We start from the raw sequence: 16,106 nt of genomic DNA on the forward strand, positions 1-16,106 counted from the left end.
AGACATTGTTTAAATCTTTTAGAAAGTTTGGAAATAGTATGCACATTTAAAACTATTATACATGAATTCTGAGATGTCATGACTTACTGCATACCTAAGAGGTCATTCAATTATGAATCAGGAAATAAGGAACAATGGAAGGATGTTTCACTAGTTTGTGCATACAACAAATGAGCCTTCCAGAACAAAGATTATAGAATGCACATTGAAATAAATGATGTGATTTATTGGGTGTCACGCATGGTTTAGCAGAATGGCTAACTGTATTGCCAGCAGCAGCAAGCTATCTAGTTTCATAGAAGTGATTTTCTAGCCTTTGATTATAATCTGGAGAGAACAAAAACGATAGGCAACAGGGGTGATTTTTTTGTGTGTGTGAACAATTGTAGGGGAAAAATTATCCTTGAACTGGAGCCATTCATTGTTTTTCATGCCTCTGGAGACAGGGAAAATGGTTTGAAGAAAGGATTAGTATAAATTTATAACAAATATGAAGTTCAGGAAATATTGAAATGGGAATTAAATGGATTTATAAAAATTTTAAAATAAGAAATGCTTGCATAGATGTGTTTCATCATCTTTGTTGCCTGACTGTGTTACAGACTGATAAAGGATCAGGATCATGTTTAAATTTTGGTTTATATAGTTCTTGGTATACAGATACCTTTTTTCTTTATAAACAGCAAAGAAAAATAACACAAGTTCATGATGACAAATTACTTGAAGTGATAATGTAAAAGGGAAGGCTTTAGGAGTAAACTTCATGTCATGATTTTATTAAGCTTCATTTAAATACAGTAACATTTTATTATGTTACAAAAGGTATTCTTTTCTAAGAATAAATAAATAAAGAATACCTTTAACTAAATAAATAAATACCTTTAACCAATAACTAAAATAATTATTACTAATAGCTAGTATTTATTGGTATTTACTATATTCCAGAAGATACACCCTGGTACTCTAGATCCATTTTCTTGGTTAATTTCTCATAACATTTTATTTATTTATTTATTTTTATTTTTATTTATTAAAAAAAAAATTTTTTTTTTCAACGTTTATTTATTTTTGGGACAGAGAGAGACAGAGCATGAACGGGGGAGGGGCAGAGAGAGAGGGAGACACAGAATCGGAAACAGGCCCCAGGCTCCGAGCCATCAGCCCAGAGCCCGACGCGGGGCTCGAACTCACGGACCGCGAGATCGTGACCTGGCTGAAGTCGGACGCTTAACAGACTGCGCCACCCAGGCGCCCCTCTCATAACATTTTAAATAGAAGGTGTTATGATCTCTGATAGATGAGGATACTGACAGAGATACAAGAGGTTTGAGCAGTTAGTAAGATAAGGAGCTCAGATTGTCATCTGTATCATTACATATCCTACTTTTTCCCCCTGTTAGACTATACTGCAATGGACTGATACTAACTTGTAGAATAGCTTTCTGAGAAGGTGATATTCTATGTTGAGTTGGCTTGATGAAACCAAATTTAAAGTCTTATCTAATATTACAGTTACAAAAAGGTAGTTTTTTAAAAATGTAGAATGGAGATATGCTCAATTATTTTATTATTGAATTTTTTTTAATTTTAATGTTTATTTTTAAGAGAGAAAGAGAGAGACAGAGAGTGAGCGGGGGGGGGGGGGTTGGGGAGGAGGGGGGTGCAGAGAGAGAGTGAGACACCGAATCCGAAGCAGGCTCCAGGCTCTGAGCTGTCAGTACAGAGCTGGGCATGGGGCTCAAGCCCAGAGCCATGAGCCAAAGTCTTCTGCCCAACTGACTGAACCACCCAGGTGCCCCTATATGCTCACTTATTTTTAAGATATTTCACTACTGTTGAATTTATCCCTTTGGTTAATTTTTTTCTTTTATCTGAGTTTAAATTTATTTTCCGTTTCTGACTATTGTATGTGATACATGTAAACCTCTTATTTTTACAGTGTTTTGTCTCCTATATACGCTCAGTGTATCTGATGAAGGATAAAGAAATATTTGATGTGAGCAAGTTACCTATACCTGAATATGCCCTGTAAGTATTCATATTACACTTTTAGTTGTGAATCGTCAGAGGTAGAGGTCATTTGTCTGCAACCTGGTTCTCTAAGAGTCCTCATTGAAACTGCTCTGCCTTAACTTAAGAGAATCTGTTAAAGATCTGCAGAGAAAAAGATTATGTAAACTAGAAAACTAGGTGAGTGTCTAGTTCTTGTTGTTTAAAGAAGTTTCTTACTTGTAAGTGAAAATTTCTGAAAGTTTCACTGGCAGTTTCCTGTAGTTTCATCTTAAAGGAGGTGGAGAACAATTGGTAAGCGCTGTTTGAAATCTTTAAATGTCTGTAGTCCTCTTGTCTTTGGAACGCTGGCTTGGAACACCATAGACCATTCTTTTTTATGCTTTTGACACTAGTCTCCTTGTCAGTTCTTCATTTATTTTAGATTGATCCCTATAACTGCTTGCTTATTGCCTGAGTGTTCTTTGTGTCTTGGTGTTTCTTATAGGTACTCACAGTTACCATGGCAAAATATCCCCGTTTAGTAACTGAGGTTACTATTACATAAAAAAGGAACTGTTGGTTTGTTTTGGCTCAGTATTTAAAGGGCTTTTTTCCTAACCTTTTCAGCTATGAAGGAGGAATGCTCATTTTTTCAGTGGGGTTCTACCTGTGGGAAAAACATTGACAGAATTCTATAAAGCACCCTTGAGGTTAATCATAGGTTAAATATCAGCATAAAATTTCTAGTCAGTGATGACACATGTATTTTCAAGGCAAGGTCTGTGTATTTGCCTCGCTCTCCAGGAATTTGAATGTCTTTACCTTTAAGTGGAGTCTGATAAAAACTTGTATCTGGGAGAGTTGCTGTTTTCTACTCTTCACATTAGATTGTGAGTTTAGTATAATAGGTAATTTGTCAGTTGTAACATTTTGGAATGATTGAAATTGCTAGATAACAGCATGAGGCTCCTGACTGTGTAGGTAATTGATGGAAAACTGCACACCATGGATATAACATGTTTTTGTCACTGAGCTGTTTATGTAGCAGTTACTAATTTCACCTTTTCTGAATGTGATTCTTGGTTTAAGTTATTAGCTCCCTTTTAGTATTCCATGAAAAAGTTCTGTTGTGGTTTTCTGATTGACTTAGCTGAGATATTAGTAAATAGGAGAGGCACAGGGCTCTGACACTGCAGGGTCATATTAATGGGACATTTTGTTGCTACAAAAGCCAGTAAATCTCATCTGTTCCCAGTTGACAACCTTTGCTTTTTACTGGTGATGTCTAAGGAAGGCAGAAAGTTAACTTCTGAGCCTAAATTATTGGTATAGTTTAATTTGGTGGTGTTTAGATGTGTAAGTTCCTTGATCTGTAAATTCCTTTAGAAGCCCTTTGTTACGTGTGCAGGATATAATAAATGTTTTTAGAAATTGTTTTCCTAAAGAAACATGTTTTGAATAGTATGTACAGTTCATTGTGCTAGATGTTAAAAAATTATAGATGTACGTACTCTTACCTTGAAAGGGCTCCAAGTTTTAGTAGCTGAGGAAGACACACAACTATAATTGTAATACACTGAGAGAATGCTCTGATGGATAGGAGTTTATGATCCCACCCTGTAGTCTCCATAATAGTAATAATGGGAGGTGCTCAGTAGTGGCTGCCTGTGTGCCAGGCCGTATGTTAAGTACATTGGATCTGTGAACTCATTTCACTCTTACGACAACCCTAGGATATCAGTACTGATCATGCCGTTTCACAAACGAGAGAACTGAGGTATAGAGGTTCAGTAACATCCTTCAATCACACAGCTGGTGATGACAGTCAGGATTTGAACATCAACAGTCCCATTTCTGAATCTGTGCTTTCCCACTGCACCTCTGAGTTTTCTTGAATCATGTCTCATAGGAAAGAGTCAATGGAGCCGTGTCATCATGTTAGCTGTTTATTGTAGCAGGCCCGGTTTCAGGAGTTTATTTCCCATCTGCGAGTAGGAACTTAGCTGATCATAAAGTGAATCTTGATCTTAGAAGGAGAAAATAATTTTTCTTTTCTTTTTTGGTCTTGTTTAGAAATCCTTTCTTTTTGGGGTGCTTGGGTGGCTCAATCGGTTAAGTGTCTGACTTTGGCTCAGGTCATGATCTCACGGTTCATGGGTTCAAGCCCTGCGTCGGGCTCTGTGCTGAATGCTTGCTCAGAGCCTGGAGCCTCTTTTGGATTCTGTGTCTCCTTTTCTCTCTGCCCGTCCCCTACTCGTGCTCTGCTTCACTCTCTCTCTCAAAAATAAATAAATGTATTTTTGTAGAAGTGATTATGTCATAGTAAAAGAGGAGAGGACAGTGGTAATTTGAGTTTGTTGTTTGCAGAGAGCTGTTTTGTCCTTTCTTGACCATGTCTTTTTCAGGTTTAGTATTGACATTTCACAAAGTGTTTTCATATAGTTAGCAAGTCGGATTGTTATAACAGCTGTGAGGTGGGCCTGGTAGGTATCGATATCCTGTATTTGAGGGAGCCGAGGCTGAAAGAAGTAAATTGGAAATAGGCAGATTTAGTACTTGACCTGTTCCCTTGTTTCTGGTTTCATGCTCTTTATGTTATACCTTGTTAACCTCTTAATGAAAAGTGAGGTATCTTCAGTGTTTTCTGATGGTATTTGGTATTTTTTGGCTTGCCTTTTGGGTCATCTAATCTGTCAAGATTGAGTTGTATTTCAGAGGAGTGTTTTTTTAAAAACTCCAAAAATAGATCTCCACTCTTGAGAAACTGTTGCATAATACCATAAGCACACCATCAGTGTGCTGAGATAACTGTTTTCGTTTGTTCATGTTTAAGATCTCTTGGTCTTGCTGTGGCACCTCGGGTAAGATTTCTTCAGAAAATGCAGAAACAACCCCCCAAAGAATTGGTGGTGAGCCAAGATCACAAACAAATTGAGCCAAGGGCTCCCTCCCTCACTAATGATGAAGTAGAAGAATTTAGAGCCTACTTCAATGAGAAAATGTCCATCCTTCAGAAAGGTGGGAAAAGACCAGAAGAGACAGAATACACACCGGGTAAGGGGATTAGTGATGAAGAGGAAGAAGAGAAGGAAGATGAGGAAGAAATGGAAGAGAAACTGGCAAAAGCAAAAGAGTCTCCACTTCAGTCTGTCCCTAGCACTGGGGAGTCCAAGGAAGCCCCTGGGCAGTTCTTAGACAGAGATGAGGACGAGGACGATGGACACGATGCTGATTTCTTTACAGTGAAGCGGCACAATGTGTTTGGGTTGGACCTTAAAGAGAATAAAACACCACAGGTAAGTTTATTCCCACTGGATGGTCTTCTGTTATTTCCCACCACTTCTTACTGTGTGTTGCTTGTGGCCTTTGGGGGGAACTCTGGGGGCAGGAGGGACTAGGATAAATTTGTAGAATGACATTCTTTGAAGTGAAGGCTCCCTCTTTCTCCATATTTAAAGATGGAGTAAGTGCCAGAGAATTCTCCTTGTTCATAACCTAGGAAACTCTAAGAATGCTGAAGAATTTAATCTCATTTGCTGCTCTTCTGAGGCATGTTTTAAAAGTAGCCAGAGCCATGGTTATAACGGTAAGGAAGGCAGGTGATGGGGTTCTATGGTTTATAGCGTGACGTTCCTTCACTGTCATTATTAACATACTACTTTCTCATTTAAATCATTACAAATATCCCTTACAACAATTTAATCTCCCTAAGCATGGATTTAACTTGTAATGAGACATTTGCTTTGGGGCACCAACACAGGGTCTTAAATAGAAAGCCATCACTCCTTTTTAAAGGCCACTTATGAAGGTTTGTTAAAAATTTCATGTAGATCCTTTGTTCCTCTATAGGTACCTGCTAGGAAAAATAAAAGAGAATTCAGATAAAGCATCTGTTTTCTGGAGTGTCTGTAGGTGCGCGGTTAATGTGTTTCTCCTCCCCTTCCTTGGTCCCCTTCTTATTTTGTTTGCATTTATTCTTCATCATTTCTTTAAAGTGAATTGAATTAAAAACTGAGGCTGAGCTCTAATTTTTAATAAACTCTAAGACTCACAGTGGAAATTCTAAATTTTGAACTGTGAAACTCAGGTGGTGGTTAAGTAACTAAATAAAAATCTTGGAAAGGTAGCAAACATCATTATTGAGTACTTAATGTATAATTTGGTGTTTTCTGAACATTATCTCATTTGGTCCTTGAATAACCCTGTGAGGTAGGTACTGTCTCATTACACAGGTAAAGGGAAAAAACAACTGGGAGACAGAGACTGTAAGATAGTGATGTGCACTGTTTGTTGCTGGCATAGCTGGAAATTGAGCCTAGGTATTCTAATGTTTTTGGTTAAGTACATGGATAATGATCTGGTTTTTGAAGTGTGATTTATTACTCTTTGTTATAGAATTGATACACTTTGTGTTGTATCTGATAAATTTGTGGTTAACCTAAGGCCACAAAGATTTCCTCCTATGTTTCCCTGGGAGGTTTTATAGTTTTAGTGCTTAAATTTAGGGCTAAAGTTTATTTTAGCTTAATTTTTGTGTATGGTGCGAGGGAAGGGTTAAGGTTCTTTTATTTCTTTTCTTTTTTTTTTTAATTGGGGTCTAGTTGAACCAGTATCTTTGTTAAATAGTGCTTTCTCCATTTAGGAACCTTGTCCCCTTTGTCCAGGTTGACCACGTATATGTAGGTCTCTTTGACTCTCGTCTCTGTTAGCCATCCTTTCTCCAGTAATACCCATCTTGATTAGCTTCATGGTAAATCTCAAATTAGGTAGTACAAGTCTTCGCACTTGATAGTTAAACAAAATTTTGTTTTGGTTCTTTTTGGGCCACTGTATTTTCTTATAAGTTTTTGAACCAGCTGGTTAATTGGTACAAAAAAACCCCCTTATGTTATCTTCATTGAGATTTCATTGAAATATTTAAATCTGTTTGGGGAGAATTGACATCTTGAGTTGTCTGATTCAGCAATACAGCATATCTTTCCATTTATTTAGGCTTTTACTGTGTTTTAGCTTGGTTTTTTGATTTTAAGCATGTATATCTTGCATATTTTTTTGTTAGATTCATCTTTATTTCATAGGTTCCAATGATATTATAAATTATACTGTTAAAATACAAATTTCTAATCCTTTGTTTTCAGTATTTTTGTATGCTAGTCATTCTAAACTGACCCATTAGTTCTAGTGGCTTTATTTTGGGGGATTCTTTGGGATTTTCTCTGTAGATGGTAATGGGGTTTGTGAATAAAGATGGTTTCATTTCTTCTTTCCAATCTGTGTACCTTTTATTTCATTTTCTTAATTATATTTTATGTTGAATAGCACTGGTGAGAGTGGCCATCGTTGTTCTTTTCCTCATCTGTGGGAGGGAAAACATTCAGTCTTTTATGATTATACCTGATGTTAGCTTTAAGTTTTGTGTAAATGCTTTTATCGGGGTGGGAAAGTTCCATTCCATTACTGGCTAGTTTAGTGCGTTTATCAAAATGGATGGTGAAAATTTTGTCACGAGCTTACCCCCACCCCAGCTATTAAGGTGAATATATACTTGTTCTGTTAACATACTGATTTTTTTAATGTTGAACCAACATTGAATTCCTTTGATAACCTTCACTTAGTCACGATGTGTTTTATCTATTGCAGGGTTTTGCTTTCTAATATTTTGTTAAGGATGTTTGTTTCTGTGTTCATGAGGGATATTGGCTTGTTTTCTTCTAACGACTTTGGGACTGTGACACATTTAAAAAACTTTTGATACATTTTGCCATACTATCCTATAGAGAGGTCACAGCCCTTGACCCTGGCCTTGTATGCCATTGCCCCTTTACTTTAACAATGAATACTACCACGTTTTTACTATTTTGAAAAAAAATCAGTGAGAAATGTCTTACCATTTGAGTTTATCTTTTTTTGATTCTATTATTGAACATCATTTATTTCAGTTGTATAATTTCTGTGCTTGTCTTTTTCACTCCTTTTCCTGTGCTGTGATAGTGGTCTTTTCTGTTGGTCTCCAAAAGCCCTTAAACATTCGTTGGTGTTCTTGGGTTTTTAAACTTTTTCTATTATCTTCTGTCACACAAAATTGTGTGTTGGCCTGCCTTCCTTACTGGATTCTGAATTTCTTGAAATTAATGTCTTACTGGCCAGTATGTACTCAGGGCCTGGTACAGTGTCTAGCTCCTGTTGAATTTCAAAGATGTTCCATGAGTGAATGAGTGATGTGCTGAATTTCTTAATCTTTCACTTTGATAATTTTATTTGCTGTGAATTAGATATAATTCATACCTGTGGGGTTTATTTTTGGAAACCTATATTTTGAAACTATGTAAGATTTTAAAAATATGATTTATCTGATTGGCTTAAAATGATTCAAAAGGTATTGTTTAATTTTCTATAAGCATGAGCATAAATAACTTTCTTTTTTTTACTCATTAAATTATATGCCTGTGTAGGCCAAGCTTTGTAATTTAGGTAGTAAATAAAAGTATCTAATAGTAATGATGTAAAGTTCTAACCTAAGAATACATTTTCATGGTGTACTATAGGAAGTTCTATTTTTAAAATACCTACATGATGTTTTTAAATGAAATAAATTGGAAGTGTATGACGTATGCATCAAACGTGAGGAATAGTTTGGGACGGCAGGATTTTGAGAGGCTGGAAAAGGAATGTTTTTCTCTTTCTTCCTGCACATTCCCTAGTGCTGTATACAGCTACAGTTGAAATTACTGGTTCTTTGGCTGAAATAGAAAGGCTTACTGCCTCCCCCCCCCCACCTAATCTTGCCAGCTTTACTTGTTATGTGCCTTAAGGCTTTCAGAGTCAATGTTTACTTGCCCTCAGATTGTTACCATCTTTCTGGTTCTTCATCTTGTTTTTAAGGCATTTTGTTTTGCGTGTGATTTTTGCATCAGCATTTGCAGTCAGGTTTCTATTTTAGCCTTTGTTCTTGCATGTTATATTTTAGTATTGAGTTGTACTCACTGCAGGCTGCTTTCTTCCTCTATTACCTAATTTTAAGGATAGACCTGATAAAAGAATACCAACCAAACCATACTCACAATGGAAATAATACTATTATTTACACATAAACGCTATATTCCCCTTGGGAGACTTAAGTACTTTTTCCAGACACGGTTGTCTTTGTTCACATATTTTTTGTTGCTCCTGTTTCATAATTGCTGTTAGGGACAACATACCAGACATGTAAGAGAACTGGTTTCATTCCTTCTATCACAGGCTGTTCTTTGTCCCGATTATCTTTCTTTCCTTTCTTGCCCCCTTGGAAAGTGGAGGAGATTTGTTGAATCAGTTATAGCTTGGAGCATCGGAGGGGACACATTGGGTTGCAGATGACATGGGATTTGTTTAATAATCATTGTCATTGATAAAATAATTTATTTGGTGTTTTATCATATACCAGATGCTTACAAGTTCTCATTTTGTCCTCATAACAGGAAAGGCAGATGATGATATTTAAATTTCACAAAGCCTTTTAAATGACTTTTCCAAAGTTACAGTGGTGGAGTCAGTACTCAGAACCTATCTCTGATGCCAAATCACATTCTCCTGTCCTGTTGCCTACCATATGATTTGTATTTAGTTTACTTGATCTAAATGGGTGATGTCAGCATAACTGATAGCACGTTACATTTCTTTGTGCTACCCATTGTGTGCAGACACGTGGAATACAGAATTGGTACGTTTGCCTCTTTGGATCTGGGCATGAATGGAGAAGAGAGGTGCCGAGTGCAGGTGCAAGCAGTGTCTTCTGGAAGACTGCCCTGTCATAGTCCTTTTCTATTTGACAGGATGAAGGCATTAGCAGAGAAATAGATTTCCTTAGCACTGGGGAGCAAATCAAGAGTGACAGGGAGGTAGAAAGCGTAGTCAGGGTGATCACGCACCAGGGCAGTTAAGAGAAGGTTGGCTGACCTCCTGTCATCGGGAAGAAATCTGTGTTTTGGCTAGTTTTTTTTGGTATTGGCAAGAAAGTTGACTCTAAGGAAACAGTGTTAGGAGTGTGAATATGTAATTACAATGATGAATTTGAAAATGATTTTAAAACATTTCTTAAATATAAGAATGAAATCTCTAAGCATATACTTTTGTGTTTCTCATTTTATAATTGTTTAGGGAGGAGACTGATAGGTGGATTCCGTTTTTAGCTCAGCATTTGTCCTTTTACAGCCATCTAAACAGTAAACCTAGGTCAGTCTTAAGATTTGAATGATACTCATAGATAAGTCTTTGTTTATAGTAGAATCTATATTACGTTTACTTGGAGTCTTAGATTTTTGCACAGAAATTCTTGGTGTTGCAAGAACTCGCTGCTGGTAAAACATAGATTAGCTAATATTATTTATTTATAAGTATCCTCTTACAAAAATATTCTAAAATTCCGAATCAAGATTCCTATATATGGAAGCTCGGTTTTTCTGCCTCTTGTCTCTGTCTTTTCTGTTTCCTCTTCCTCCTCCTTCCCACTTGTCTTTTTTCCCTCTTTCTGGGAGCAGTTACTGAGTGCCTACCAGGTGCCAGGGACTGTGCTAGGTACTTAGTGAGTTTCAGAGGCTTATGACTTGAGTTAATATAGCTGATAATTAAACTAGAATTTCAGTAGAGAATCCCAGTTTTCTCTTCCTTTATTCATTCATGCAACCAAATGTTTTAAAGCTCCCATATTGGCACTTGGGGGAGAAGATGGCCCCAGGGGCAATTGTACCTTAAATAACAGATAGGTGTTAATATGAGCTGGTAAAGCACTCTCAGCAAAGAGTACAGAGTGAGAAAGACCATGCCACAAGAAAGTATGTGTTTAGTTTGAGAAACTATTTCTGGTATGATGTTCTGTAGTTAAACTTTCTGAACCTTAGTGTGTGTCTGTAAAATGGGTCCAATAACAATGTCTACTTTGCAGAGTTATGATTAGAAATAGAAAGCACCCAGCATAGTTGTGTATGTAGAAGAAGAGTGTTAACATTAGCCATGATTTCCAGCTGATAAAGTATAATAGGAATGTACAGATAAGGGCGTGATACAGTTTTGCCAGTGCCATGGCCAGGCAGTGTCTGAGGGAGTTGCTGGGGAAAATAAGGCCTTTGTCTGAATCAGGACCAGTTGTAGAAAGAAAAAGTGATGCACTTCATTAACTTCAGGTGTTATATTAGGAAACCAGTTTGCTTTTATGATTATAGCCTAGTGGATAGAGCATTTTTAACATTCTCAGTCTTGTGCATTGATCTGGACAGTGCTAAACCCTACACTAATATCACAGGTGCAGTCAACATCACAGCCAAATATTTATGGAGAGTTTATAATTTGATATAATCAGGGTATATTAGGCAGTGCCTCGTAGAAATGGATTTATTGCTTATAAATAGAACTAAAAGTGGTTTAACAGTAGGTATTTCATGTGTAATCATTAAATAAAATTATTGTATTAATTTCCTGGGTGGAGTTCTCTGTCCAGTTACCTGGCAGTATTCTTGTGGATATCAGTGCTGTGCAGTGTATTTCTAGAAGATACTATGTAGGAGATATTGGGATATGGATTTTACTTATATTTAAAGAATGCTGATTTAAATTTTTTTTTTTTCAACATTTATTTATTTTTGGGACAGAGAGAGACAGAGCATGAACAGGGGAGGGGCAGAGAGAGAGGGAGACACAGAATCGGAAACAGGCTCCAGGCTCCGAGCCATCAGCCCAGAGCCTGACGCGGGGCTCAAACTCACGGAGCGCGAGATCGTGACCTGGCTGAAGTCGGACGCTTAACCGACTGTGCCACCCAGGCGCCCCTAAAGAATGCTGATTTAAATGGACATTAGAGGAAGTATTGTCGTTGTTTGGGGAATGATTGGGCATGCTGATGAACTGTTCCAGGAGAGTGCTGGTTTAGCTGTTTTTTATCCCCATAATTATTTGATTTAACATGGGAATGAACTATGGTAGCTTATTTCCCGAAATTTCTTGCAGACAACTCAGTTTTTGTAAAAGAATTGTCAGTAAGTGATGAGTATCTATTAGTTTTCTGTAATCTGTCATGCACTTTGATTATCGGGTATCATATACTAAACTCTTGCCACAGTCTTATGCAGTATTGCCCCCATTTTGCAGGTTAAGAAACAGAGACTTTGAAAGGGTCAATTGCTTGCCCAGTGTTGCAGAATTAGTGAAGTGGCATAACTGGAATTTGTACCTATGCCCACCTGACACAGGCCTCAGTGTAATTGTGCTTTGTTTTGATTCTTGGCAGTTCTACATTTAGGAGTTTCTTCTAGAGTTCATTTTTACTGCCTACTAGCACTGCAACTGTTCTTGTGCAGCCCATTACTGCCTCAGACTTGGCTTGGATAAACCTCATAATTGGTCCCCACTGTTTTCCCATCATCTTCCTGCAGACCTCAGTCAGGTTAGTATTTTTTTCATGTGGTTGGCCTTCCATGCTTCCCTTAAGTTTATCCTTTAAACTGGGCTTCCTAAACTTGCCATGCCCCTCTCCCCCCTGCCCCCTGCCCCCCTGCCCCACTGCCCCACTGCACCACCAGCCCATTCTTTCCTGTGTGAGTTTCCACTCACACTGAAGACTCTGACCACTCCAGCATTTCACATCTTAGCTACTCTTCTAGATTCATTGCTGATCATGCCTCTTCTTGAAGCCTGCCTTTACTTCTTCTTGTCATGGACATCTGGATTCTGATTGTCTGGTTAACTAGTCTTTCTCTTTTTGGCATTTCATAATATACCTCCATGAATGTCCTAATTTCTATTTGTTCTGTACTGGGTGACCACTGAGGTTGCCATAACCTATGTGTGCAGGGGTCTTATCTAATGCTTAGTTGAATGAGACAGAAGGGAGAGCTCTTTAAAACCTGGGAGTCAAGATTACTGTGCCCTCACTTTTGATACCGTGAAGTGGAACAATGGTGGGATGACCTTCATTGTTGAATTGTCTAGATAGAGTTGGTATATGTGTCTCTTGGCTTCCTACAGGTGCTTTGTCTTATTTCCTGTTTTTAATTCTTTAATTGCAATTCAAACTTCATTCCAATTCAAAAGGAATAGTTATTGTGTGACTTGAAAGTGAGATGTACATACTGAATTATATATATAAATATATATTTCCTTCCTTCCCTATTTGAGTTTTTTATGCATATGATTTCCTGAAGATGTAAATTGACAATGGAAAGCTAAAAGCTTTTGGCTTGATGTTTATTCTTTCACATGCTGAATCATTATTGTATCAAAATATTTTGACTTTTCTCTTCATTTCCTGCTTTTATACATCCTCAGTGTTTAAAGCATCTGCTGGCTACTGAATTTTCTAGTGAATTAATTTTATAGCCTAATTTTTAGAAACTTTATTTAATCAAGATATGTTTATCTTTGCTTTAAAGTGAAGGTAATGAAAGAAATGTGAAATAGGACAGGCTATTTAAAAATTTTTTGTTTTAATGTTTTTATTTATTTTTGAAGGGAGAGAGACAGAGCATGATCAGAGAGAGAGGGAGACATAGAATTTGAAGCAGGCTCTAGGCTCTAAGCTGTCAGCACAGAGCCCGATGCAGGGCTTGAACTCACGAACTGTGAGATCATGACCTGAGCCAGAGTCGGACACTTAACCGATTGAGCCACCCAGGCGCCCCTAGGACAGGTTATTTTTAAGGGCTGTGTAAGTTGCCCTTGAGCTTGATTGTTAGGATAATCAGAAATAAGGAGCTTTTCAGTCATCAACACGTGCTTATTTATATTTATAGCTCCAACAAATATAACTGAAGAGAATTTAGGCTAATATGGCAGGTACTCTGGTTATGAACAGGTTTCTAAATGCTGTTTGTAAGACCCTTTGTTCTTAAAGTCATAGTAATCAATATATGTCTACCTCCCTAAAGCTTTTTAACAGGAGGGCTGTGTTTGTGGAGGCACTGGATTGTACTCAACATACTATTCACCTCGCAAATTTGTTGGAACAGATTTCCGTTTTACTTCGTTCTGTTCAATGTATGTTTTTGGAACAGCTTCAAAGGTACATGACAAATCTTAAGTCCAAGGCAGCAGCTGAAACAGTGCCATTTATTGGTGACAGGCAGAGTAAAATCACGTTTGCTTTGATGTGAAGCTTTGCCATGAAAGTTTGCATTTCAGGTGAAATGGAGGCTTATTAAATGAACGCTTCATGGGTCTTTTAGGAAAAACTCACTCACCGAATACTTAATGAACACCTCCTAGTAAGCACCAGGTGTTGACAACATTAATAACATTCCTTGTCCTCATGGAGCTTAAATTGTACTGGGGGAAGCTGCACAAAAAAAGAAGTGCGTGTGTTGTGGGAAAAATGAAGCAGAGTAAGGGGGAGGCAGGGTTGGGGTGTGTGTGGAGTATTGCAGTTGAACATGTAATACCCAGAGGCCCCTCCCCGGGAGTACGTAGGGCACTCTTCTGCCATTGCTGGCTTAAGACCTTGACTGGTTTTTGAGCCCTGAAAATGTTGTTGTGCTCCCTCCATCCATGTGTAATTTGAAAGAAAAGTTGTACTAAATTTTAAAGCAGTGGAAGTCCTTAAGTTCTGATTTTTTCCATGTTGACTAGTTTATTGCTTTTGTTGAAATATATTATTTCATACACATCTTCAAGTACTCCAGCTTGGCTGGTGCCCTGAGCATGTGTGTAATTTGCTGGTTGGTTAATGGAGCCTGGGAGCTAGACTGGGTAAAGGGAATGTAAAGAGAATTCAGACCCTCTGGGAGCCCATGCTAGCAAGTTAATTGGCCAGAGCTAGTGACACTTCAGTAAAGTTCAGTGGGAACACAGATGCCTGTATGTTAAGAAAGGCCAGTTTTTTTCAGTGACAGTAAAATCTAAGTATAAACTGTATGTAGTTGACATTAGAAACCAAAACCAAAAGAGTCAGCCTTTTTACCAGCAAAATGAGTTTATTCGGGAATTTATTCAGATTATTGCAACTCAGGATAAACTATGATGAAGCGTAGGCAAATCCAGAGAGCAGGGAAGAGGGAAAGGAGAAAGTTGGGAGGGGCTGCTTTGAAGAGTTTCCAGGTGATGCTGGCTTCTCATTGGCCGAGTGTGTTGGTTTCTCATTGGCTGGGCTGTTGCTGGGCCAGGAGAACTTCTTCCTTCTTCCTGATTGGACATGTAAAATCAGCTTCCTCTGGTTGGGGGTGTGATTGGTGATGCTGGAGTGCTCCCCTTTTCAGGGCTCCCTGACTCCTGTTCACAGCACTTCTGAGAGTGAGGTTGCCCTACCCACTTCATGATGGCTTACATTTTAAAAGTTTTCAGGGCACTGCTTCCCAAGCTATGTTTTCTCAAGGACTAGGCCTTTAATTTCCAATTCATCGTACAATAATAATTTTACAAAACATTAAAGAAAAACTACTAGAGTAAAACGCACCTCTCTTTGTTTTCTGGCTCTAGCTCTACCATTTTTGCTGCCTTTTCTTTGGGTTAGATTGTTTTAATTTTGGAGCGTAGAGTATCCCGGTGTTTTTTTCTTTTATTTTCCACCTTGTTGGAAAAAGCTGTTTATATGGACATCATAGAATGCTGTGGGGATATTTGTGAATGTGTGTAATGAATGATGCTTAGTGAGTGGAACATAGAATTTGCCATTTAGAAAATTGTGCAGTTTCTCTTTAACCCTTCCCTGCCTTTTGGGTCCTTTTTGATGAGTGGAATTTGATCCTGTGAGGGACACTGCCACACCTGCAGTATGAGGGTTCCTCAACCCTCTTTGGTGCTTAGTTCCCTGTTTAAATTGTGCGCTTACCCCTTCAAGGAAGGAAGGAAGGAAGGAAGGTTGAGAGGAAGAACTGGTAAGTAGGTTTTTGGTAGGCGCATTGACTGTAAAAGGAATGTGTAACCAGATGAATCTCCTTGAGAGCAGGTTGCACTTTTTGCTTGTTGTTGCACCGTCTGCAGCATCTTTCATACAGCAGACACCTAGCACTTGTTTGTAGTTTAGGGTCATTTTCTTTCAGTGAGTCTCTCCTGCTGCATTCATCAACAGCACTTTCATCCCTAGTATCAAAATAAAGCAATAATATAGCTAGCTCTTCCTGAATAAGTCATGATTGGAAACATCTACAAATGAA

The 16,106-nt window shown here is 38.0% G+C and overlaps 1 protein-coding gene across 1 annotated transcript in view; it reads left to right on the top strand.

Moving 5' to 3' along the window:
• DDX10 (DEAD-box helicase 10) overlaps positions 1 to 16,106 on the top strand; it is a 281,324-nt gene that overhangs the window by 46,594 nt on the left and 218,624 nt on the right. Inside the window, exons 12-13 of the mRNA XM_040482918.1 lie at positions 1,940 to 2,028; positions 4,826 to 5,288. Coding sequence (XP_040338852.1) covers positions 1,940 to 2,028; positions 4,826 to 5,288 — 552 coding nt within the window. The remainder of the gene's footprint in view (positions 1 to 1,939; positions 2,029 to 4,825; positions 5,289 to 16,106) is intronic.

Source organism: Herpailurus yagouaroundi, unplaced genomic scaffold, assembly GCF_014898765.1.
Source record: "Herpailurus yagouaroundi ecotype Mexico unplaced genomic scaffold, PumYag 161, whole genome shotgun sequence".
NCBI classification, from domain to species: Eukaryota; Metazoa; Chordata; class Mammalia; order Carnivora; family Felidae; genus Herpailurus; species Herpailurus yagouaroundi.